At 41.7% G+C, this 24,646-nt stretch overlaps 1 protein-coding gene and 1 pseudogene across 1 annotated transcript; one reads left to right on the top strand and one right to left on the bottom strand.

The window, feature by feature from the left end:
- The first annotated feature begins 6,986 nt into the window (after positions 1-6,986).
- TAAR5 (trace amine associated receptor 5) lies at positions 6,987-8,018 on the top strand. The gene has a single exon (XM_067546800.1). It carries the CDS (start codon positions 6,987-6,989, stop codon positions 8,016-8,018), a length of 1,032 nt encoding a protein of 343 aa, XP_067402901.1.
- Positions 8,019-11,351: 3,333 nt separating this feature from the next.
- On the bottom strand, positions 11,352-17,827 carry LOC137152043 (trace amine-associated receptor 9-like; annotated as a pseudogene).
- Positions 17,828-24,646: the final 6,819 nt, after the last annotated feature.

Raw genomic sequence — 24,646 nt, 5'->3', positions numbered from 1 at the left:
AGGAGTCCCAACTAACACCTGGGAGCTCAGAGGATGCCAGGGGATGTTGAGGCCAAAACTATAACTGAGTTCAAAAAAGAATTACATAAGTTTCTGAGGATAGGTCCATCAATGGCTGTTAGCCAAGATGAGCAGGGATGCAACACCGTGATCTGAGTGTCCCTAGGCTTTGTTCGCCAGAAGCTGGGAGTGGACCACAGGGGTTGAATCACTTAAGGAATGCTTGCTCAGTTCATTCCCTCTGAAGCAGCTGTTAATGGCCACTGATACTCCGCTAGATCGACCAAATTGGCCATTGACCATTAGCCACAGGATACTCTGCTAGATCGACCATTGGTTTGACCCAGTATGGCTGTTCTTCCATTATTATGCAGTGGGGCATTTTTGAGGGAGGGCAGATGATCGTTCCTAAGTTTGTTCACTTTTACAGTCCAATCCAAAATCCACCTGTCTATGCCGGCTTCTGCCAGAGGGACAAAGAAGATCTCTTGTGGTGAAGGGCTAGCACTATTTCATATTTGCCATACTAATTTTGTACTGTTTATGAATCTATGTACATTCACGCAGAGTCAACAATAATAAGATGAAGTTTAAAAACGAAATAAATAAAAAACTGATAAAATGTTTTGTATTTAAGGCCTTACTTAATTTGCAATATTGCAGAAATTGCAAATCCTGCAATATTAGGCTTCCCACACAATTTTGTCAGATATCGGAGGCTGACAGAGGGAGCCTCCAATGGCTGGCAGCTGAGGTCCCATTGTCAGTCCCGCATGTCCCGCATGTGGCGGGGTTCCTGCTGTCAGTCCTGTGCATAAATGAGTGTAAATGAGTGACCTCAGTTCCCGGCCATGGTGCCTAGCCATGGTCTCAATGCTCAGCCCCCAACTGCAGCCCCCAACCCCTCACTAGACAAACCAGACTGGAGAATCTGGCCCGCTGTCTTTCAGTCCTTGTTATTCAGGAAATCTACCTTTTTGCCCTGAATGTGCAATGCCACACACCATGTTAGTTTTTTTTGTCCCAGATTAAAAGTGACTTTTAAAAATAAACTCAGTGTTTAGTTTTGGTGTGAAGTGGGATTTGACAGGAGCTTAATAATGTTTTTAAAAACCCTGAACACTGAGCAGGACATTAGACAGAGCTCAGGGACTAGATCTATGGAGGCTGTATTTGTTTGAGGGTTCCCATGTGAGATTCATGTTCAGTCAGCAGCAAAACAGCAAAGGGAATCAGTGCGCACTGGGGAGAGGATATAACAGCTGTCTCATTAACAGTCTTTTTGCAGAGTTTTCATGATCTTAAACACCTACAATTAATGTGACTTTTCTTAAGAGAACGTTTTTATTAAACTTGTTTGACATAGAACTTTTTCCTAAATTCTTGCTCCCATAGAAGTTGTGAACTTTCTTATTGTACCATAAGGCGTTGAGTCTCAAGAATTGCCTGAAAAAGAAAGATGATGCTGCATACAATATCTTTGGTATTTCCTCTCCTAGTCATGTTTCTGCAGTATTCTTCTAGCTGGTTGCATCCACAGCCGACATGGAAGCTAACAGGCAGTGCACCGCTTGCTCCCCCACTTCCTGCTTGGAGATTATGTTTAAACAGTGCAATTTAAAAAACACACAACTCAATTATCAACAGAAGATGTAATGAAAGTGCAGGCAAAAATGCCTGTGGATGCAATGCACTCGCAACCCTCCTCCTCCACTCACCTTTGCTCTCTTAAGTGGATATTTGCAGTGATAGCATATCCATGGGCATGATATTACAAAAACTGTGTAATGTTCTGTTAGATATTTTGCAGGTGTGCACATTTTTGTGTGTGCAGCTGATGAGTCAGTCTTTGAAAAACTGACACAAAATGTGCCATGCTGACTGCATTGGAAATCAGATGCCTCTGTTTGTTCAAGCAAATAAGACATATATATAAGATATGTGTATCTCTGATGGAGGTACTTGTACATTTGGATTGGAATGAATTTCTTGCATATTGAGAAGATAATGGAGATGACAACAATAACAACAAAGAAGCAAGGACTAAGATCCATCAATGACAACCCTGAAATTATGGGAAACTGATCACATGGGATATGCTCACTTCATCCTAATAGATGATCCCTGCTTAGTGTTGCAGAGGGTGGTGAAAACTCCTAGATAGGCCACAGATGGTTTGATTATCAGTGTCGGCGGGCCTCCTCAAATCAGCCCGGTCGCTGCGGCCCTTCCTCAGGTCCTGACCCCGGAGGAGGCCACAGCGCTTTCCTGTAGGGGAAAAGTTCGCTCTCCCATAGTCTCATCTGGCCTCAGCAGGACGGGCGAGCAAACAGTCTATCGCCCCGGCCCCAGCGGGGCAGGCGAGTGAGCCGTGAATGGCTCTAGCCCCTAGGCAGGGCGAGTACACAAACAAACAGTTAAGTGCTCTGGCCCTTAGGCAAGGCGAGCCAGCAGTGGTTCTGCTCTGGCAGCAGTAGGGAGGTTGAGGCTCTCCCGGGGTGGCTAGGAAAAAGGGGGGGCAGAAGGAGGACGCAGGCCCACCCGTCTCCACTGCATCCCAGCCCAGGGCCCTAACAGTGGCGAAGGCATTGCCACTGAGCCTGCAGGGCTCCTGCCGCAACACACCAGCAGGGTTGCCCCAACTCAGCCACCATCTATGGCTGCCCCTGGGCTACTTCCTCCCCATATCCCCCTGTACCTGCTTGCCCAGCCAGGGTCGCTAGGGTCCACCATCCGGGGTAGGCCCGCCAGTCCCTCCTCATCCGGCGGCAGCAATGCAGGGAGCACCTCTTCGAGGGGCAGTTCCTCTAGGTCACAGGGTTTCAGGAAGGGTACGGCCTCAGGCAGCTTGTCTAGGTCCGGTCCCGACTCTGGGGGGCCAGCAGCTCCTCCAGGTCCCATCCGGCCTCAGGGGGTGCTACCCACCAGGGTGTGCCAGGGGCTCAGTCCAGTCCCGGTGTTCAGGGGCCTGGGTCCAGTGTCACAGTTCTGGCGTCTCAGCCCAGTCTCTCTGGCCAGGTTGTATGGTCCAGCTACAAGATGGCCCTACCCAGTCTCTAGACGTGGTTTGGTCTAGGGTTGGTCAGAGTCTCAGCTCCAGCCTAGGTCTCAGCCGGCAGGGCAGCACATCTGCCTCCAGCGGCAGTCTGCTCCTGACTGAGCTCTGGGGCCTGTCTCTTATACTGCGGGTGCCCTGAGAGGCTCCGCCCCTCTTGGGCTGATTGGGCAGCTCCGGCGGCCCTATCACGGCCCGGCTTTTGGGTTGCCGGGCAGATTGGCCTGCCAGCCCCTTCACAGTCCGGCTGTTTGGTTGTCGGCCAGGCTGCTCTGTGGGGCTATCCCCTGTCCACCCTGGTCACTGCAGCCCTTCCTCGGTTCCTGACCCTGGAGGAGGCCACAGCGCCTTCCTACAATCAGATTCACTACCAACAGAAGTGGGGGTAAACTTGGCTTTCTTAGAAAGTGCCTCTTCATCAATGACCCTCTGAGACAGCTTTTCTCCATTTGAAGGAGTGCAGGTTGAGAGAGATTGGGGGCTGAAAGCAACACTTTCATGGCAATAAGGATCTTGGTTTTGAAACTCCTTATTGCAGGAGACCAAACTGAGCCATAAGTAAGGAACCATATGACGTCCAAGATGGGGTAACCTATATATAAGAGCATGTATATGTTCTCCTACCAGGCCTCTAAGGAGTGCAGCCCTACAAATATGTTATGACCCCACCAGTTTGGCTGTTTTAAAGCTCAGCTCGTAGTCTCTCATGTCTTCTGGTTGGCTTCACATGCAGGCCACAGTGCAGGCCTATGTAGCCTTTTGCAATGTATGTGCTGACTCTAAGGTGCCACACAATAAACCCTTCAGACTGCTGCAATTCCTCAGGACTCCACCTGGTCCCTGGACAATCATCACCTTAGATTTTGTAATAGAATTGCCTGCATCCACTGGGTTCACAACCATTCTCACAGTGATGAACCACTTCACAAAGATGGCACACTTTATCCCCTGTATTGGCCTACCCTTCTCTTAGGAAATGGTCAAGCTCTGGGTGGACCAAGTGTACTCCTTCCATGGCCTCCTGGAGCACATTGTCTCTGACCAAGGTGCTCAATTTATCTTCCACTTCTGGTGAGAAGCGCTCCAGATTTGGTGCATCCACTCCTGCCTCTTGTCTGCCTACCACCCTCAGACAAATAGGCAAGTGGAGAGAACCAGTAAGATCCTGGAGCAGTTTCCTTGATGCTACATAAACCTCCACCAGAATGATTGGTCCTTGCTGCTAGCTCAGGAAGAATTTGTGTACAATAATGCAGAACACACTTCTATGGGACAAAGCCCTTTTTTCTTCAAACTATGGGTTTCATCTTTGGTCCTATCAAGAGCTACCCAGAACTTCACACAACCCAGCAGCCCTGGACTGGACACAACAGACAGGTCAAACCCAAGATAACCTAAAAGTTCACCTGGAGGATGTCAAGAACAGCTACAGATAGTATGTGGACCATCAATGACATGAGGAGCCTGCCCTTTTGGTAGGCCAGAAAGCATGGCACTTGATGAAAAACCCACACAAGAACGGGCCATTTCATAAATTGGGCTATCAGTTCCTTGGCTGCTACTGAGTTTGCTGGCAAATTAACCCCGTTACCTTTGAACTCCACTTACTTCATTCTCTCCAAATACACCCAGTTTTCCATATATCACACTTGAACTCCCACATTCAGGACCATTCCCTCCCCAATCCCAACTACCCCCCAACCGTTCCCAGTATGTGTTCAAGACCATGATGGGTATATCATCCATGAGATCCTCGATGCCAGAATAAGATAGTATCTCTGGTATCTTGTGGATTGGGAAGGCTACGGTCCTGAAGAGTGCTCCTGGGAACAGGTGAGATTGTCCACACACTTGACCTGGTAAATGCTTTCCACAGAAAACACCATGTGACCTCTCCCCACACATTGGAAGAGAAGGGGGCGATGTAAGGAACTGCAAGCCTCAAACCTCAGTGCTCAGGCTTTGGCCACCACGCAGCAGGACATCTGAACCAGTGGAGAAGAAGTCCAGCTCTAGCCCATAAATGCCTTGTCCATAAAGCTCATGATTGGGGGAGTCATCCAGCCCTACTGATTACCTGGTACACACTACTTAAACCATAAAAAGGCACAGGAAGTTGTCTGAGAAACTAGATGAATACCTGACTGGCTGCTACTATTGACCCTGCCTACTTACCTGCCTCCCAGCCTGTTCCAGGTTCCTGCCTCTTCATCCCACTCTCCCATCTGTTCCTGGTTCCTGCTTTCCTGCCTCACTCCATGTCCCTGCTGCTACATCCTACCCCTGACACTGACTCCAGATTCAACCCCTGGCTTGACTCCAACTCCAGCTCTAACCTTTGGCTTGTCACCTGACTCCATTTCTGAATCTGACCTTTGGCAGCTGATTCTGACTAAGGTTCCAGGTTCCTGACCCTAACCATTAGGCATAACTGCCCATGCCCTGGTCCCTACAGATAGATAGATAGATAGGAATATTATTCTGATGTAGATACATTCACACAAGGCGGTTCATGGGCATCCTCTGAAAGGGGTCTGTTGATTTTATGGGCAGGTGAGCTTGTGTGTGATTAAGACTCATTGTTCTTTAAAACAAATGACGTTCTGTTGTACAAATAATGCTTTGTGCACTCCCTCAGGCATGTTATTCATCTGAGGGAGCCATCTCTCCATCTGGATTATATAAAGCGTTGATTAATCTCACACTTCTCAAGTATGCCAATGGATGTCGTTAGAAGAGGGATCCACTCACTGTAATACAGATCACAATAGACAACAGGTGATTCTGTTTTACTGTAAGTACCACTGATTTGAAAACATATTTTTATAACTATATTTTATTCCAATTAAGGGAGACCCAGCATCACTGTGTGTGTGTTTGTTTAGAAATTAACTTCCTTCACATATTCTGGCTGCAACTTTCATGATTTTTTTTTAAAAAAAAAGAAAAATATATATTTAACTATATCTGTCCTAATGTAGCTTTTTAAGAACATAACTAATGCGCGTGTTTAAAATCATATTGTTTAATTATCTGATTCATTAAAATACTCCTGGAAAATCCTCATCTGTACACATAAACTCTATATTAATTATGGTTAATTTTCCTATTGAATAAGGAGTTACATAGTAATGACGTGTGAAAAGTAGTGACAGTATTTTGGGAAGTTTGTTAACCATTACAATTGAATGTTAATTGAATGTGGATTTTTCAGTCTTAGAATTGTTTTTTACATACACCTCTATAACTGGAAGTGTACAAAATTGAGCAATTTGCCCCTTTGGATGTTTCATCTGCAATATGACATTGCTTTTTTTGAAAGAAATATCATTTGTCCATAAAAAGCACACACACTTTCTAGTTAGTCTCACAATAAAAATAATTATTTTCATTACTGATTTAAAACATCTCAAAAACAAATTTAAGGAAAACTTCACTGCCTGTGGAAATTCAGAAGAACTCATTCATTATTATATAGGGTCAGCTGTAAAGATCTGTTCACACACCCCAGCTTGCAGAGACTGGGAATCAATATACTTCTATGACAGAATTTTTATTCAGTCTCCCTTTGGGTTTACTTCTCTATATTTCCTTCATTTTTTCCAAGCAGCTGCATAAATATTTTTGACTGAGAATGTAAAGGGAAATATGTATGAAAAACTAGGCCATAAAAGTTATAGGCAAATTATTCAATAGTATGAATGCTTTTACTTAATTAGAGTTATGCCAAAGATAAAACTGGCCTTTTTTTCATTTGAAAAATAGAAACTCCCCAATGATATTTAAAAATTATGAATATGTGGTTTTCTTTCCCTCCTACCTTACTTTCTTACTATTTTTCAGATAGGTGATAAAGAGTCTGGATCCCCTGTTGAAAGCCGAGTCAGTTATTGGGAGTGTGGATGAGCTGTTGACAGCTGGTAAGGAAGAAATGAGCTCTGTCCAGAAACCTGGTGCTGATGAAGTGGTGTCTACCCCTTTGTGCTATGAAGTGAATGGTTCCTGCTCCAGAACACTTTACCCCTTTGGGATCCAGCTGGCCATCTACATGACCTGTGCCATGGGCATGCTGCTCACAGTATTGGGGAACCTGATGGTGGTGATTGCAGTCTCCCACTTCAAAGCTCTGCATACCCCCACCAACTTCTTACTACTCTCCCTTGCCTTTGCAGATCTCCTCCTGGGGTTAACAGTGCTGCCTTTCAGCACTATCCGATCTGTGGAGAGCTGCTGGTATTTTGGAGATGACTTTTGTAGGCTGCATACCTTTTTGGACACACTCTTTTGCTTGACCTCTATATTTCATTTGTGTTTTATTTCCATTGATCGTCACTATGCTATCTGTCATCCTTTGCTCTACCCCACTAAGTTTACCATAAGAGTGGCTTGTGTATATATAGCGATAGGTTGGGGAGTCCCTGCGATTTATACTTTTGTCTTCCTCTATACCAATGCAGTTGAGGAAGGCTTGGGCCATTTTTTACAAGACGTGCCCTGTGTTGGCAGCTGTCAGCTGCTGTTCAACAAACTCTGGGGCTGGTTGAACTTCCCTTTGTTCTTCTTTCCCTGCCTCATAATGATAATTTTGTACATGAAAATATTTATTGTGGCAAACAGACAGGCTAAACAGATAAGCAGCATAAACAAGAGAACTGGATCTGGGCCATGTCTGGAAGCATCAAAGAGGGAAAGAAAGGCAGCTAAAACTCTTGGTATAGCTGTAGGAATCTACCTCTTATGCTGGCTGCCCTTTACTATAGACACCATGGTAGACTGTCTTCTAGATTTCATTACCCCACCAGTTCTGTTTGATGTCCTTATCTGGTTTGCTTACTTTAATTCAGCCTGCAATCCCTTGATTTATGTGTTTTCTTACCGCTGGTTCAGGAAGGCAGTGAAACTAATTCTAACTCGCAAGGTCTTTGGTTCCAGGACATCTACAGTAGACTTGTATCAGGAATGACGAAAGCTTTCAGATAACTGCATGGGAAAATAGCTCATAACCATAAACATGGCCCCAAGCAGAAGACCCTTTCATTTGAGTTATGTATTCAAGTGATATGAAATGAGAAGACATATTGAGAACATTATAAGAAATGAAAGCTCTGGGAAATGATACTGACACAGATCATTTCCGCCTAATGGAAGTGTGAGGCCACACTTGGAAGGCCAAATTCCTCTTCATTTTATTTAGGCAGCTTTGAAAATCTGAGCCAAAATCCTGAAAGACAACAGAAAAAGTCCAGGAAATACTGAACTACGCAACATCAAAGAAGTTCTCATAATGGTTATTGGAATATTCAATGAACTGGCATTATTGAACTCAATCTCTGTCTTCCTCAAAGCAGCTAGATAGGGCAGACCTCTAATTTGACTAGACATACTTGTCACTTATCTTCTAGAACAATTATATCTGCATATAAATGGTCAAAACTTTTTGTTTGTTTTCTAGTGTTGGTAAACTTTTAAAGTGCTAATATTATCAGTTTGTGGGGAATAACATAACCACCCTTCTGTGAGATTATCCGTCCGTTTCTGAAATAGAAAGGTTTTTGTCTTCCTCCTCCCCCCACCCCCTCCCTGTGTTCCTGAATGAGAAAAATGCTGTTTGATTAAAAGCAAAGGTAAATTGTTTCCTCTTCTCTCATCACCAAGTTAATAATTATTTTTCTGTCTGGCATGCGATATAAAATCAGCAATATATTTTAAAGAAAAAACATGATAGTGTATAGCTTACCTTGCAATCACATATAATTGTCATGTTCTTAAGCAAAATTGTAGACCCTGATTTAACATGGGTGTAATTTTAAACTCATAACTAATTCCAAAGAAGTCATCTAGACTGTTTACATTCTTAAAGTTAGGCATATGCTTAAATACTTTGCTGCATGGGGTCTCTCAGTCTAGACTCTCAGGTTCTTTCTGGCTATGATTATATGCTCTTACTGTGTAAACTTTAACAAACGGGTCTGATCTGCTGCAAGTTGTGCAATATACATTTCTAGACATACATGTGGGAATTATCTTTCCACGTCACTAGACTGCTATGAATGTACTGACCAGAAACACTTTTAAAAAATCTTTTAAATATAGCAAAATCTCTTTTATAAAAATAAACGAGCAACTACATAATTACTTAAGTATGTTTTCTATTTGTATTCTATTGTTTATTTAGTTGTATATAAACACATTGTTAGATATGAAAACTGGTATTGTTTTTAAATCTGTAGCCTGGTGCCTGTTTCTAAATCACTGCACATCATAGTCAGATTGCACATATTTTTGAGTCATAAACAAGATACAGAGAACGAAGTATGGTATATGATTGTACAGATACAGTTAGTATAACCAACAGTAAGATAATCAGTGTGAGCCTGATCCAAAACCCACTGAAGTCAATAGGAGGCTTTTCATTTAGTTCACTAGGCTTTGAATGAGGGCTTATATGTAAAAATACAGCAAAAAAAAAAAAATACTAGCAAGTGTTAAAAAGAAACGGTACAGAACATGAACTGAATGACTTTGTGGGTTGCATAATGTAATCAGTATATTTAACAAAACAAAGCCAAATAACATAACGTTTTGCCCCCAGCAGAGTTTCATATGAGTACACTTTTTTCATGACAAGAATACACTTTGTCTAATGAACTTTCCAATCAAAGTACAAAATGAAGTCTACCATTGGGCAGTAGCAGTGAGTATGTTCCCACCATCTGAATATTTCACAATGCATGCCTTTTTTTATTAATCTAAGACATTCACACTCTCTGTCCCCAGTTCAGGAAAGCATTCATATTCAAGACAGCCCTAAAGCACATGCCTATAGGCTGTCCTGGATAGAAATGTACTTAAGAATGCACATGTTTTCCTGAATTACTGCATCTATGATATTCACTACTTATATGTAGTGTGACATTCAATCTCACTTCATTCATTCACCATCTATTGTTCCCTCATTTTTTTCTGGAAGCTGCTATAGTATAAGAACAAGCCACTCTAATTCCAGGAAAAAAAGAAAAACTAAAAGTGCAGGAATTATTTCTTCCAACCATCAAGAATCACAATTAACTGGTTTGAGAGGGGATTAAATATACCTTACATCTTCATCCCAGCAACGGAGGTGACATCAGTTTATCTGGATTTCTTCATCGGCAGACATACTGATATTATATCAAACCTTTTGCTACTATTGGCCTGCTGAAATCTCTCCTCTGTATTCTCTTACTTCCAATCTTTGATAACACAGATTTGGTGATTTCTCTCTTACTTTCCTCCATTGGTTATTGCTTGGAAGAAGTCTAGCCATACTACAGTTTAGTATTAACTATTTTTGAATTATCCAAAACAAGAAATAAACATACAAAATATGTTGCTGGAAATTTTCTTTAACTCTATTTGGGAGGAAAGTAATTATAAGAAACATTTAAGGTGAATGTTTCCAAACATTGTAAGTATCTGAAAATGGATGTTTATAAAGAAAACTGTGTTTTGGAACCTTAACTACAACAGAAATGACAACATCTTTAACAATAAATATTTCAATTCAGCTTGTGTTTAAATAATTTATTATGCTCTATAAAATGCTTACTAGGAACATAATTTGAGCAAACATTGAGAATACTGTGCAATAAAATGCTGGTATGTTTTAATGATGTATTTATTTTCCCTTAGGTTATAGTTCCTCCCATCTGCACAGAACTGTTTTTACTGCTCTCTAACCCCATATTCCTCTTACCTATATTCTTTAGATTATCTGTAATAAATCCCAAATATTTTATGGCCCAATCCAGTTCAAAAATAGACAGTGAAAAAATTCCAGCTAGCTTTAACAAAAGGAAGTTTGACCATTACTCCTACCAAAGTAGCTGCAGTTTTTTTCAAATGATAGTTCAGATTATGAGAATTCAAAATGTTCTCAAGTAAGGGAGTTAATAGATCATTAACTCTATTTAAATAAAATAGTTAAAAAGTGATGACATAATTTTGTGCAAAGTAATATATTCCATGGTACTACATTTACATTTAAAAAAAATTTCTAACACAATAATGCATAGAGAGAAAATTTAAAGTACTAATTATTTTAAAGGTAAACTTTATTAAAATTAAATATATATATACTTTAACAACACTAAAAATAAATGACTCCACAAAAACAACTAAACATGAATTTAATTCAGATGCAAAAGATACAGATTGTAAAATTCAAGACAATAGTACTTCAAATTGAAAAAGCAGCAACAGCTATTGAGCTGCACTGTGATCTTTAGTAAGAGTGCATTAGAATATTATCATATTATCATACTGAAAATAAGTTCATCGTTGAGTAATCAAGCTTCAGCACTATACAACTCAAAATCACTTTCATTGCTTTTCGAAACCAAGGATAAAAATAGGAGTAAATCAAAGGATTAATTGCAGAATTAAAATAAGCAAACCAATTCACAATGCTAAAAGCAAGGAGTGGAGGAAAGCATTAACTATTACAATTATAAAATAAGGTGACCAGAATATCAAGAAGTGATCACAGCTACACCCAGGGTTTTAGCAGCTTTCTCTCTTTTTTGCCAACTCTATCACTGTAATTATCAGATAACTGGATTTTGTTGCTCATAATCCCTATAATTCTAGCTTGTCTTTTAGCTATAGCAAAGATCTTGCTATAAAGTGCTATCATTGTAAAGAAAGGTAGGAAATAAAGAAGAGAGGATACAACCACCTATGTTTTATTGTAGATAAGCTGACAACTCCCTGCACAGGGAGAGCATTTACTAAGTCTGGGAGTTCATCATCATTAGCCCCAGTGAAGATTACAGAAAAAACAGTATGCCAATGAAAATGTACAGGCAAGGGCTATGAACATGCCTAAAACTGGCACTGCGAACTTGACTGGATAAATGGGTCAATGATAGCAATATATCGATCAACAGAGATGAATTACAAATGAAATATTGATACTCGGCAAAAAGGTGCATCTAAAGGAGTGAAATCTACAGAGTATTTTCTCAAAATACTAGTATGTCTCAACAGATCTTACAGTGCTGAAGGTAGCACTGTCAGACCCAAGCTAAAATCAGCACATGCCAAGGAGGCGATCAAAAACATTGTAGGTGTGTGAAGCTGTTTGAAATAAATAATTGAAACAATTATCAGTAGGTTTCCACCTACAGTAAGACTTGTCAACAAACCAAGCACAATATACAAAGTTACTTGGAGTCCAGAAGACCATGGTGTTTTATAGCAAGATTCATTCACGTTCTCAAAGCAGCATTGCAAATCTCCCTTATCAAAAAAGTTGAGTTCATTATTTCCCTCAAAACTGAGCTTCTGAACTGATGTTTATGATCTAGGGAAAAAAATATGTGCTCCTAGTTCCAATTTTTCCTGAAAAAAGTAAATGTGGGTGTTAATAAAATAACTCCACAAAATGATCTTGAACACAGAAATTAAGATGCTTTCAGAACATAAAAAAATTATAACAATGGAAGATTTCAGTAGCAGCTGCTTTTCCCTGGTGGTTTAAAATAAGAAATTAAATAACTGAAAAAAGAAATGATAGAATTCATTGTATCTGGATTTAAGGATTCATTCTTATTTTTATTTGAATATCCCATTGCCTCGCTGTCCAAGATATTCCCTTTCACAAATCAGTGTGAACTGAGATGTGAAGAGTATGTTGGAAAAGATTTGCGATTTAATGTTTCCTCCCTTGAGTTTTTATGTCCCGGTTAATGACAAAGCCTGTTCTCTCCTCTCCCAATGATTAAAAAAAAAGTCTGAATCAGAGTCACTGATCTTCCCTGTGCTGAAGGGTGGGAACACTGAGATGACAATAAGCTGTAAAAATCTTTATTAAGTTGTGCTGCGAAACATGATTTATTATTATGACAGACCTGAAAATCATACCACTTTTTTTCAGTAACAAAGTGTAGGGTCACAGTCCCCATTCTTTTATGTCAATTTTATTCCACGTAACTCCATGGTGTCAAATTGTTATGATGGAGTGAGGATCAGGGCATGAGATTTTCATAAGTAACATCAAAAGTCTGGTATGGAACTTGTTAGCCAGATCCTGTCTCTTTTAATTCTGCAGATGCTCATTCTTATGAAAGGGTTAACAAGCTGTTGTCGGCACAGTCAATCTCGCTCTGCTGCACCTGCAGGAGATGTCAGGCTTGGAAGGAAGGTCTGAAATTGGGGAATGTAGCTCAGCTGGGGGCTGACCCCTGTGAGAGAGGCCTGGATGAGGCCAGGAATTTCTTGAGAGATTGCTACCTATCAGAGCCTCTCTGAGTATTGTTTGCTACCAGTGCCATGCTTGTTACTGTGGGGTAAGGCATCACTTAGCCTATGTTAACAGATTTGTTCTGTTTTTACTATAAACCAACTCAGTGCTTTGGTTGCAGAGAAGGTATTTACTCCGGTTAACAAACTGTGATGTGCTTTTGTCTTGTTACAGGAACAAGTCAACTTCACTAATACTCTGACCTGTCCAGGAGGGTGCTGGACACTTCAAATCATACAGTTTGGGGGAAATTGGGGACTGAGTGTGTGTTGGGGTCACCTTGTGGGTTAAACCAAATCTGATGGAAGCCAGAGTGGGGCTGTAGACAGGCTGCTGAACGAGGGCTGTCTAGCATACAGTCACTCAGGGTGTGATTGCATGATTGTGGGCTGGCTGTGAGTGTCCCAGGCTGGGAGCTATAGCAGCAAAGCTTTATAAGGCACCCAGAGTTGCAGGGCAAGTGGTGACACAACCCCTTACGGGTTTGCACTGGACATCCAGAATCCTGTGACAGCACTCCCTTTTGATGAGTCTCAGTAACTCCCCTCCCTCCCCCTCCTATTCCTCTGCCCCTACATTCACAGCAAGCTTCCACCACACCACACTTCTGACTCAGCTGAGGGATTATCTCTGCAAATAAGACAAAGATTCATAGATTCAAAGATTCCCAGGTGAGAAGGGACCACCGTAATCAACTAGTCTAACCTCCTGTATAACACAGGCCACAGAACTTCCCCCAAATAATTCTTAGAGTGTATCTTGTAGCAAAAAATCAAGTCTTGATTTAAAAATTGCCAGTGATGGAGAATCCATCATGATCTTGGTAAATCGTTCCAATGTTTAATTATTCTCACTGTTAAAAACGTACACCTTATTTCCAGTCTGAATTTGTAGCATTTCAATGTCCAGCCTTGGATCGTTTTATATCTTTCTCTTCTAGATTGAAGTGCCAGTTGTCAAATATTTGTTCCCCATTTAGGTACTAATAACCTGTGATATAGTCACCCCTTAACATTCTCTTTGGTAAACTAAATAGCTTGAGCTCTTTACATTTATCACTATAAGGCCTGTTTTCTAAACCTTTGATTATTCTTGTGGCTCTTTTCTCAATTCCCTCCAATTCCACAACATCTTTTCTGAATTGTGGACACCAGAACTGGACACAATATTCCAGCAGCATTTGCACTAGTGCCAAATACAGAAATACAAAAACCTCTCTATTCCTACTCAAGACTCCCCTGTTGATGCATCCAAGGATTTCATTAACCCTTTTGGCCACAGAATCGCACTGGGATCTCATGTTCAGCTAAGAATCCACCACAACCCTGAATATTTTTCCCAGGGTATGCTTCCCAGGGTAGAGCTCCCATCTTGTAAGTATGGCGTACATTCTTTGATCCTGAATGTACATATATATTTATATTTTGCCATATTGAAACACATATTGTTTGCTTGCACCTAGTTTACCAAGCAATCCAGATATCTGTATTAGTGACCTGTGCTCTTCATTATTTACCACTTCCCAAATTTTTGTAACATGTGCAAATTTTATCAGTGGTGATTTTATGTTTTCTTGTAGGTCATTGACAAAAATACTTAAACAGTGTAGGACCAAGAACTCTCCCTACCAGTAACACCCACTTGATGATGTTTCCCTGTTTACAATTACATTTTGAGACCTATCAGTTAGCTAGTTTTTAATCTGTTTAATATGTGCCATGTTAATTTTATAACTTTCTAATTTTTAATCAATTGTTAATGTTGTGTGGTACCAAGTCAAGTGCATTACAGAAGTCTCCATATATTATATCTATTACCTTTACCAACCAAACAGGTAATCTCATAAAAGAAAAAGATATCAAGGTAGCTTGACAGGATCTATTTTCCATAAACACACGTTGATTGGCATTAGTTATATTACCCTCCTTTAACCTTCATTAATTGAGTCCCATATCAGCCACTCTTTTATCTTGCCTGGGATTGATGTCAGATTGATGGGCTGGGTCAACCTTTTTATCCTTTATAAATATTGGCACAATACTAGCTTTCTTCCAGTCTTCTAGAACTTGCTTAGTGTTCCAAGACTTATTGAAAATCAACATTAATGCTCCAATGAGCTTGTTAACTTGCATCCAAAGTTTTTAAAAGAACTGGTTATCTGGACTTATTGATTTAAAAATGTCTTATTTTAGCAGCTGCTGTTTAACATCCTCCACAGGATACTAGTGGAATGGAAAGAGTGTCACCATTTTATATGACTACATCATCGATACATCAGAACAGTAGTATTTATTGAACATTTCTGCCCTTTTTGCATGACTATTGATAATTCTACCATTTCCATTTAGAAATGGACCATTAGGATTTTTTTGGTTCCTAATATACATAAAATAACCTCCTCCTTATTGTCCTTAACTCTGCAGGCCATAGGCTTCTCCTTGTGTCCCTCTGGTTCCCTTATCAATTTTCTACAATTCCTAGCTTCTGGTTTATATTCCTTACTATTGACTTCCCCTTTATTCCATTTGTTATATATTATTTTTTTATTTATTAATACTATTTATTTTATGTATTATTCCCATCTAAACCAGGTTGATTTTTTTTGGAATCTGTACATTGAATGAGTTTTATAATTTGTTCCCATGATGTTAAATATAGTTGGTGGATACAAAGCCAAGAGACTTCCATGCCACAAGTTGAGTGGCTGATTATGTAAGTGGCAGATCTGGGTCTGGGAAGAAGCCCAGGGAAGAATGGTCCATAGGTTGAACCCAAAGTTGGGGGATGACTCATAGGGATGCTCCTCATATATGGGAAATGGGTAAATTCATCCAGGGGAAATGACCTACTCCACTCTAAGGAATGCTGGGGACAGTAGGGAGAAGCAGTGTCATGTCTATAATAGACGGGATCATATCACCTGGAATTGCCCAGTCTGTCTGGTCCTAGAGTTAACTGGGTGATTCAGACCAGATAAGTCTGGTCCTAGAGTTAACTATGTGATTCAGCCTCTAGAGTGAGTTACCGAACCAGCTCATCTGGGACATATAGTGTACGTGCTGAGCAGTTAGCTCCTCATACCCTGGTACATTAGTTCTGCTGTTCCCAAATGGGAATGTAAACAATGGATCCCCTGTGAAGGCAGGATGGTGGTTAATGGGAATAAATTCCAGGCATGCAGGGACACAGGCACAGTCCACATCCTTGTCTCACCCCATGTAGTAAGTGTCTACACTACAATGTTGCTCCCACCAATGCAAGTTTCCCACTACACTGACCTCATAGCTCCACCTCTGCAAAAGGTGTAGTGCTTAGGTTGATGTAGTTAGGGCAACTCAATGCCTATGTAGACGCTGTGTTACTTACATCGCCTATTGGCTGTCAGTCCTGCCCCATGGCTCATAGATGGAGCCCACCCCACCCTGGGCAGGGCCCCATAGTGTCCCACACAGTTAAATTGGTGGAAGATCACTGACAGAGGGGGCATAGTGTGGAGATCAACTACCATGGTGGCTGTACATCAACCAAACTTAGGTCAACTTAATTTTGTAGTGTAGACAAGGCCTAGATCAAGGGAAGAATTTGTCTGTCAACCTATAGCTGCCTGTACAGAGACTTAGGTCAGCTTAACTATGCTGCTCAGAGATTTTTTGCACCCCTGACCAGCGTAGTTAAACCGACCTAATTGTCTAGTGTAGACCAGGCCGTAGTGAAACCTCTGGTGCTGGGAGGCAGCCAGAAGTGGCTAAAAGTTTCAAGGATAAAACCATTTGCCCTGCCTTTAGTCTAGGTCCTACTAAAGATACAGGAAGGTTTAGGGATGCTGCTGGTGGGTGGGAATAATAGAGGATATTCCTTTTGATGTTTTCCTGGGAAATGGTGTTACAGGTTTGAGCTAGAATTCTGCTCTGCTACCTCAAGTGGGAAAGGAGAGGATGGAAACAGATGGCTGTGATCACTCACAGCAACTACAGGCTGTCTGTGAAAAAGGCATATGAAGTAGGTGGGAGAAGGGGGAGGCACTTTTCCCACCCCTGCCCATTACAAAGAGAAAGAAATGGGAAGCCCAGGAGACTATCCAGTTCCCCACTGGGTGTGTGAGCCAAGCAGATTGTAGAGTCACTCTCAATCTCATCCCCTGGCCCAGTGGATACTCATTACCACTCATAGTCAACCATAATGACAATGAATAGTCATTGGGCCAGGGCTCAGAAGAGTGACTCTACAACCTGGTGGTAAGGACACTCACCTAGCATGTGGAAGACCCAAGTCCCTGCTCCAGTGACTATTTTAGACTGAGTGGAATAGATTCAGCAGGAGAGACTGAGAGACCTACACCAGAATATTCCACAGCCCAGTGGTTAGACCACTGACCTGCAGTGTGGGAGACTCAAGTGCAAGTCCCTCTTCTGTGTCAGGCAGAAGGGGGAAATCAAACTTTAGTCTTCCGTAGCTCACGAGAGTACCCTAACCACATCCTCCGCTTCCATTTTTGCGAGCCAAGTCCTCCTTTGCTTTTATCATAATGCCTGAAATTGACACAAAAATTGACAAGTTAGGTCAAAACAAACATTTCATTTTGAGGCAACTCAATTTTTTCCCCAACCTTCAATTTGCTGACCACTTCAAAAATGTCATATTTGGCTTAACCCAAAACAAAACTTTTTAAAAAATTTTTTCAGATTGTCAGCAAACAAAACTATCCATTATTTGCCACGTTCCAAGTGGGATGTTTACTGTATGAATATATTGGTTTAGTTTAATAGGGGTTGTTGGGGGAGGGAACAAGCGGGAAGGAAAAAAGTGGTTCAGAATAAACTATCTTTCTGTAAGCACTTAAGCATTTTGTCTAAATGCTTTGTTTCTAATGTTAAAATAAATAATACCACTGATTAGACTCCTGAAGGGAAAAAACCACAAGTACCTGAACTCAGCTGGACCTGCTGAGTAAGCATGATTGTTAACAAGGTACTGGGCTGAGGTAACCTCAGTAAGAGTAGAGCTGCAGATTTCCACCTGTAACAGGGGTGATCTGTCACCATAAGGATAGTAGGGCCTAGGAGGTCAGCCAACCTTTCCCTGCCGGCATCTCCCTGTTATTAGGGAAGAAGCAGCCATCTTTCCCACAGCTGGTCCTGGTTGGTTGGGAGAGATGAGAGCTTTGCCTCACCTCCTTGACAAGGCTCCTGGTCCTGGGCCCTTATAGGAATATCAGCACAGAGTTTCCCCAAACACAAACTGTTCCCCTGGGATCTCTTCCTCTCTCCCCTCATCTGCCTCTTCCACATTCCTGTGGCAATGGCCCAAACCTTAAAAGGGCCATGCTATGGAATAGGGCATGACTGACGATAAAGGCCCTACTACCTTCATGGGGACAAACCTCTCCAGGATAGATAAAAGCACTGAGGCTGATGAACCAAAGGGAAGCACTCAGAGACTCAAAAGGTGATGCCCATCCTGTAACCATGACTACATTCTTATCAAATCTGGTTCTATGTAAAGATAAACAAAATCCATCAAGTTTTCATGGCAAAGTTTTCATAGTAGAACAAAATTTCTATAAAATGTTGCAGAAAGCTAAACTGGAGATATATGGAACATAGAACCTCTTTCCTTCCACACCATTTGGAACCCTATCTAAATACTGGTCCAGAAGATGATAGATAGAAAGAAAGATTCTTATCCCTTAGGATAGTGAGTCTGCCATTACCCCCTCATGCTCTGCCATGGAATGAGTGAACAAATTCAGAAAGAATAGGATCAGCTGTAACATCAGCCTAAAGCCCTTTAAAGATTCAGATGGAAGAACTAGGCCCCACCTTTGCTGAGGAAGCATCTCTGTTATGCCTCAGGTGAATGGTTTTGACCTCATTTTGTTCCTACCCATGCACACAATGAATTTGTGAAATCAGTGGAGGTCTTGAAGTGGTGAGAGAGAGGAAAATATCAAGTGGTGGACATGGAACACACAAAATCAGTACAGGAGTAGGACCATGATATGCAACAGGAGCTGTTTCATATTTTGAGGGATCAGTCCGACATGCTGAGGAAGAGCAGCAGCAGGACAGACTCCCTCTGCAGCCCCTCCAAAATGCTCCACCACCTACCGCTTTGTTATCAGCCGCCACCCCCAAGCGCTCTAGGAGGAGGCTGAGCAGGTGCAGTACATGCTGCACTCCACACCGGTGGAAGCGAACAGAAAGACGCGACGGCCCCTTTAAGAGCTGCACACAACAACAGTTGCTTGCACAGTGACACTTTGTAATGTTAACTCATCTTCCTTTCCCCCACTGAATCTGGTCACAAATAAAACTTTGCAGCTTTAAAAAACATCAGTCTTTATTCATTCATAGTTTGGGCAGGGAAAGAAGGGGAGGGGGCCGCTGGTGCGAGCATGAGGGATGAGAAAAAAAGGCAGAGCAGAGACATACATTACAGCAGTTCATTGCAAAACCGGTTTTTCAATGCTTTCCATAGGCAAAGTGCTCCGCGGTTGGCTCTGAGCATAGCGCTGGAATCTGGCTGCTCAAAATTTGCAGCCAGCCTATCAACCTCCATGCTCCAACCCTGGGGGAACTTTTCACCCTTTGTTTCACACAGATTATGGAGCACACAGCATTAAGATATAACTGATGGGATGTTCTTTTCACTGATGTCAATCCTAGTAAGGAGACATCTCCATCTGGCTTTTAAATGCCCAAATGTACATTCCACCACCATTCTGCATTTACTGAGCCTATTATTGAAATGCTCCTTCTTGCTGTCCAGGTGCCCAGTGTAGTGGTTCATTAGCCATGGGAGCAAGGGGTCGGCAGGATCCCCCAGGATCATTATTGGTATGTCAACATCTCCAATGTTTATTTTTTGGTCAGGGAAGAAAGTGCCCAACTGCCTCTTATTGAACAGACCTGAGTTCCTAAAGATGCGCGAGTCATGCACCTTTCCAGACCACCCCACATTGATATCGATGAAATGTCCCTTGTGATCCACAAGGACCTGCAACACCATTGAGAAGTATCCCTTCCGGTTTATGTACTCTGTGGCAAGGTGGTCAGGTGCTAGGGTAGGGATATGAGTGCCATCTATTGCCGCCCCCCAAAGTTTGGGAACCCCATTGTGGTAAACCCATCTGCTATGTCCTGCATGTTTCCCAAAGTCACTACCCTTCGAAGCAGAAGTCTATTAATGTCCCTGCACTCTTGCATCACAGCAGCTCCAATGGTGGATTTACTGACTCCAAATTGATTCCCAACTGATCGGTAGCAGTCTGGGGTTGCCAGTTTCCACAGAGTGATAGCCACTTGCTTCTCCACTGTCAGAGCTGGTCTCAAGACAGTATTCACACACTGGGGACAGCTCCGCACAAAGTTAAAAGAAAGTGGCCTTTCACATACGAAAGTTCTGCAGCCACGGTTCATCATCCCACACTTTCATAACAATGCTGTCTCACCAGTCTGTGCTTGTTTCCCGGGATCAGAACTGGCACTCCACGGACTGGAGATGATGCATGACAGCCTGCAGCAAATGGGAATTGTTTCTCTCTATGGCTTGTAGCACGGTGGCCGCAATAACATTGTTCTTTTCTGTGCTGCGGTTCCTGTCTCGCCTTTGAAAATATTGCAGGATAAACTGTGAGGAATTTGTGATGCTCACAATGATAGTGCAGAGCTGAGCAGGCTCCATGCCTCTCCAGCAACGGCGTGTGCACAACATAAAAAAAAGGTGCGAAAAAGCCTTTGCAGTTTGTTTGGGATATGAAGGGAGGGGGAGGAAGCACGTTGCATCATGGGAGGACGACAAGCTTCCCAAAAGCCTCTGCGGCTAGTTGCACTGCGAGATAGCTACCGACGGTGCACTGCTTTGAATGTCGACCCGAGTGGGGATGCAAGAGGCCGACGCCAGGAGCATGGTGTGACCACACTCCTGCGACTTCTAAAATTCAGTGGGTGAAAGTGGATTTAAAATAAATTGACTTCACTTTGCAGTGTAGACATACCCACAGACTCAGTTAATCAGCAAAGGCGCTCGGGCAGGTTTATTGCAAGCGAAGCATACTGTTAGAGCCCCATAGGAGCAACAGGTACACTAGGACATGTATTCTCATCACAATGGACCGGCTCAGTTAACAAGGGGACTTTCGGTTATCCCCTAGGCTGGATAAAGATGCTCCAGCTGGGACCTGTTTCTCATACCCTGATACAAAAAAGTTTCACACTGCATCTCTGTCATCTGCGATTGTTCCATACCTTACCTCTAAAGAACATTTTCATCCATCATCCTGTCTCCTCTATCTTAAGGTCAAGGTATCTCTGTACTGTCTCTCATGATTGTTTTTCTCCAGTTAGCATGTATTGAGGGGAAGTTAGGTCTACTACTGTTTTTAACAATACTGTGTTCCTGTTACTGCTCTTTAAGACTGCCAATGCATTAACAATGCTGTGTTTCTGTCAAGTTCCTGCATCAGTCAGTGAACTTGTAAGCAGGCAAGCAGTTGCCGTTTCCTAAAGCCAAACTTTGGTTCAGGCCTCAGATCTTGCATCTAGGCCCATTAAACTAAGCCTCCAGCTTTCACTTTCTACTATAGTAGGGAGTCTGTTGATTGTGTCATGGGTGGTCAGCATCCTAGGAGTTTGTCAGAGATACAGAGATAGAAAGGGAAGGATGTGTGCATATGGAGAGTTTAAAAGTAGGCCAATAGGAGCATAGAGTACATTGTTGGATGTTTGGGGAGTTTGCAAAAATCATATTAGACCTGGGAATTCCAGGGTGCTGTTACTAGTCTCTGTGATACTCAGCACTTGAATGTAAAGGTGTTGGCCCAATCCTGTTTTCGTGAAATACATGAAAGAACAGAGCCAAACACCCCCTCCCCTTCCTACCAAGACACACTTCAGCCTGACACATTGGAACTTTAATCAAAAGTTAAAACCTCAACTGACTCTTATTGTTCTACCCTTTGAAATGTTCACTTTAGCCTTTCCATTTACTGCATAATAATTCAAGTCCATCTGTACTTTGTATAATTATTTGTTTTAAGATTCTTTGTAAAACCACTCCACTGACCATTTTATCTGTTAATTTTACCCACTTTCAATATATTTGTAAAAACCTTATTTTAAGTATAAAAAGCCACACTGTGAAATGTAATTTACCTACCTAATTGTGAAAGACATTGGCAAAAATGAAATAATGTTTGCTTTAAAAATAATATGTGAATTCTTCAGCTAGGAGTTGGCACTGAGTGACTGAAGTGTGAATGGCTGAGCAATTGAGGTGGGTGTAGACAGGGAAAGTGATTGAACAAGTGGTCTGAGTAAGGGATGTCGAAACAGAGGAAGAAAACACTAGCCTCACCTAAAATGTTTGAGAGAGGAAGAAAGGAGCGAAGATAATAACTTTGGAGTCAGCCCACTTCAAAGAACAAAATCTGATCAGGCTTGCAACAATGTGGGTGATTAAGGATCACACCAAATGCAGATGCAGCATGACAGAGCAAAAACCCATAGACTTACTATAGGGTCTTTTCCCTATAAAATGGGATAGAAAGATGAAGGCTGGAGGGAGGTTCGGGTCTACATCACCACACCAGCCAGGAGTACCGGTGCACATCGGCAGAACCTTGCTCCTCACCCTTGTGCTACAGTCACTTGGCCAGTGACTACCACAAGCACCAAGAGGCTGGTAACTATAACATCTGTGAGACCCCTATGTTTGTTTGTCTGTCTCCCTGTCTGTGTATGCCTGTCAGTGTGTGTGAGTGTAAATGAAAGTACCAATTGAAATGTGTCAATGAAGTATATTTTATTAACAAGAATCTCTGTAATTGTAGTATTGATACAATGTTGATACTGTTTTCCTAGTATTTACATGACTGATACTATTTCACTAAGTAAAGAACAATTTTGATGTTGTTACAGTGCTGAGATTTTTTTTATTGATACTATTTATGTATTTCTGTATTCACAATAAACGTGGCTTGTTGCCTTATCCCCTGAAAAAGATCCTGTGATATTTGTTATTTGCATAACAAAGGGACATTCAACATCATCTCCTTTATTCACTGTTTATTGTTTCTCCAGTGTGGTCTGGGAATTTCTGTAGTAATTAGAACAGTCCTCTCTAATTCAGCAAATGATACTAGAAGTGCACAAAGCTATTTCCTCCAAGAATCAAGATACACAGTTGTTTGGGCAGCGGATTGATTTAACATATATTATTAAAATCCTTTTGATGCTATTTGAACTAAAAATACAAACAACTGCAGGAAAAAATCAGAGTTCTTTGTCTAAGGAGGGACAATAAAATTTCTGGCTATCATACTCATACCAACAGCGCTGGAGCTGCTTAAAGTCAAATAGAAGAGAAGGCAACTTACATAGAGTTCACTGTAGCTTAGTCTTTAAAAAGGAATTATAAGACAAAATTTTAATCAGACTCAGCAACTTGCCCATAGCTTTCAGGAGAGGTCCATGTAGCATAACTTTCTTCCTCATAGTTCTCTCCTTGATTGTGGAAAGAGGTAGGGGTTTATATAGGCCTTTTGTTTCTCAGCATGCATTCTCCTAGATTAGGAGCAGTTGTTTCTGACCTAATAACTACATGCCCTCCTCTGCTTTATTCTCTTGGTTTTGTGAGAGAAAGAGAGGCTGGCACAGAGAGGATCTTTAGTCCACCCTTCTCATGGAATGCAGCTTTGGGTTCTAAAAACAGGGTTATCAGAATGGGCTTCCTTATAAATGTCAGCCTGCTTCCCTGAGACCACCTACTTCTCTCCAGTAATCAAGAACCTGTCATTGAGGTATTTTAAAGGCAACACTGGACTGGAATTGAGTTGGTCTATATGAGTTGTCTCAAAGGCTTTAAATGGCCTGTATATTCCATTACACAATTCAGTCTCTTGGAAAGTTGTGGAGGGCATAAATACAGCATCATGATACTTTGGATATTTTATTCACTATTGCTGACTGAGGAAATGGTCTGACTGACAACCATTAAATAAATAGGACTTTTGGCATTGACCCTAGAGGGAATCTAATTAGACCATCATTGTATGTATGTATGTATTGCATGTACTGTATGTTGATACCGGACACTTAGTGATCAGCGTGGATACCAGTGAGACACGGTACGCCCAATTTGCAGATCAATAAGGTTTAACGTGCAAGGTTTTCTATAGATATACTAGTTGAATACAAAACCTAAAATTAACTACAATATATCATACTCACTAAGCCTGGAGAGCTAAGTAGTTACTCAGAAGGCTGTACACAGGAACAGCTTTCTTCAGGGGCCCCGCCAGGGAGTCAGTG

This window comes from Emydura macquarii, unplaced genomic scaffold (genome assembly GCF_026122565.2).
Source record: "Emydura macquarii macquarii isolate MOO-44397 ecotype Brisbane River unplaced genomic scaffold, CSIRO-AGI_Emac_v2 contig_1146, whole genome shotgun sequence".
Taxonomy (NCBI): domain Eukaryota; kingdom Metazoa; phylum Chordata; order Testudines; family Chelidae; genus Emydura; species Emydura macquarii.
Note: the sequence above shows the minus strand (reverse complement) of the source record. Positions and strands in the feature narration are given on the sequence as shown.

Bases quoted from the DNA above. Each gene is read 5' to 3' on its own strand.
- TAAR5 (XM_067546800.1), top strand. From the start codon at position 6,987: ATGAGCTCTGTCCAGAAACCTGGTGCTGATGAAGTGGTGTCTACCCCT.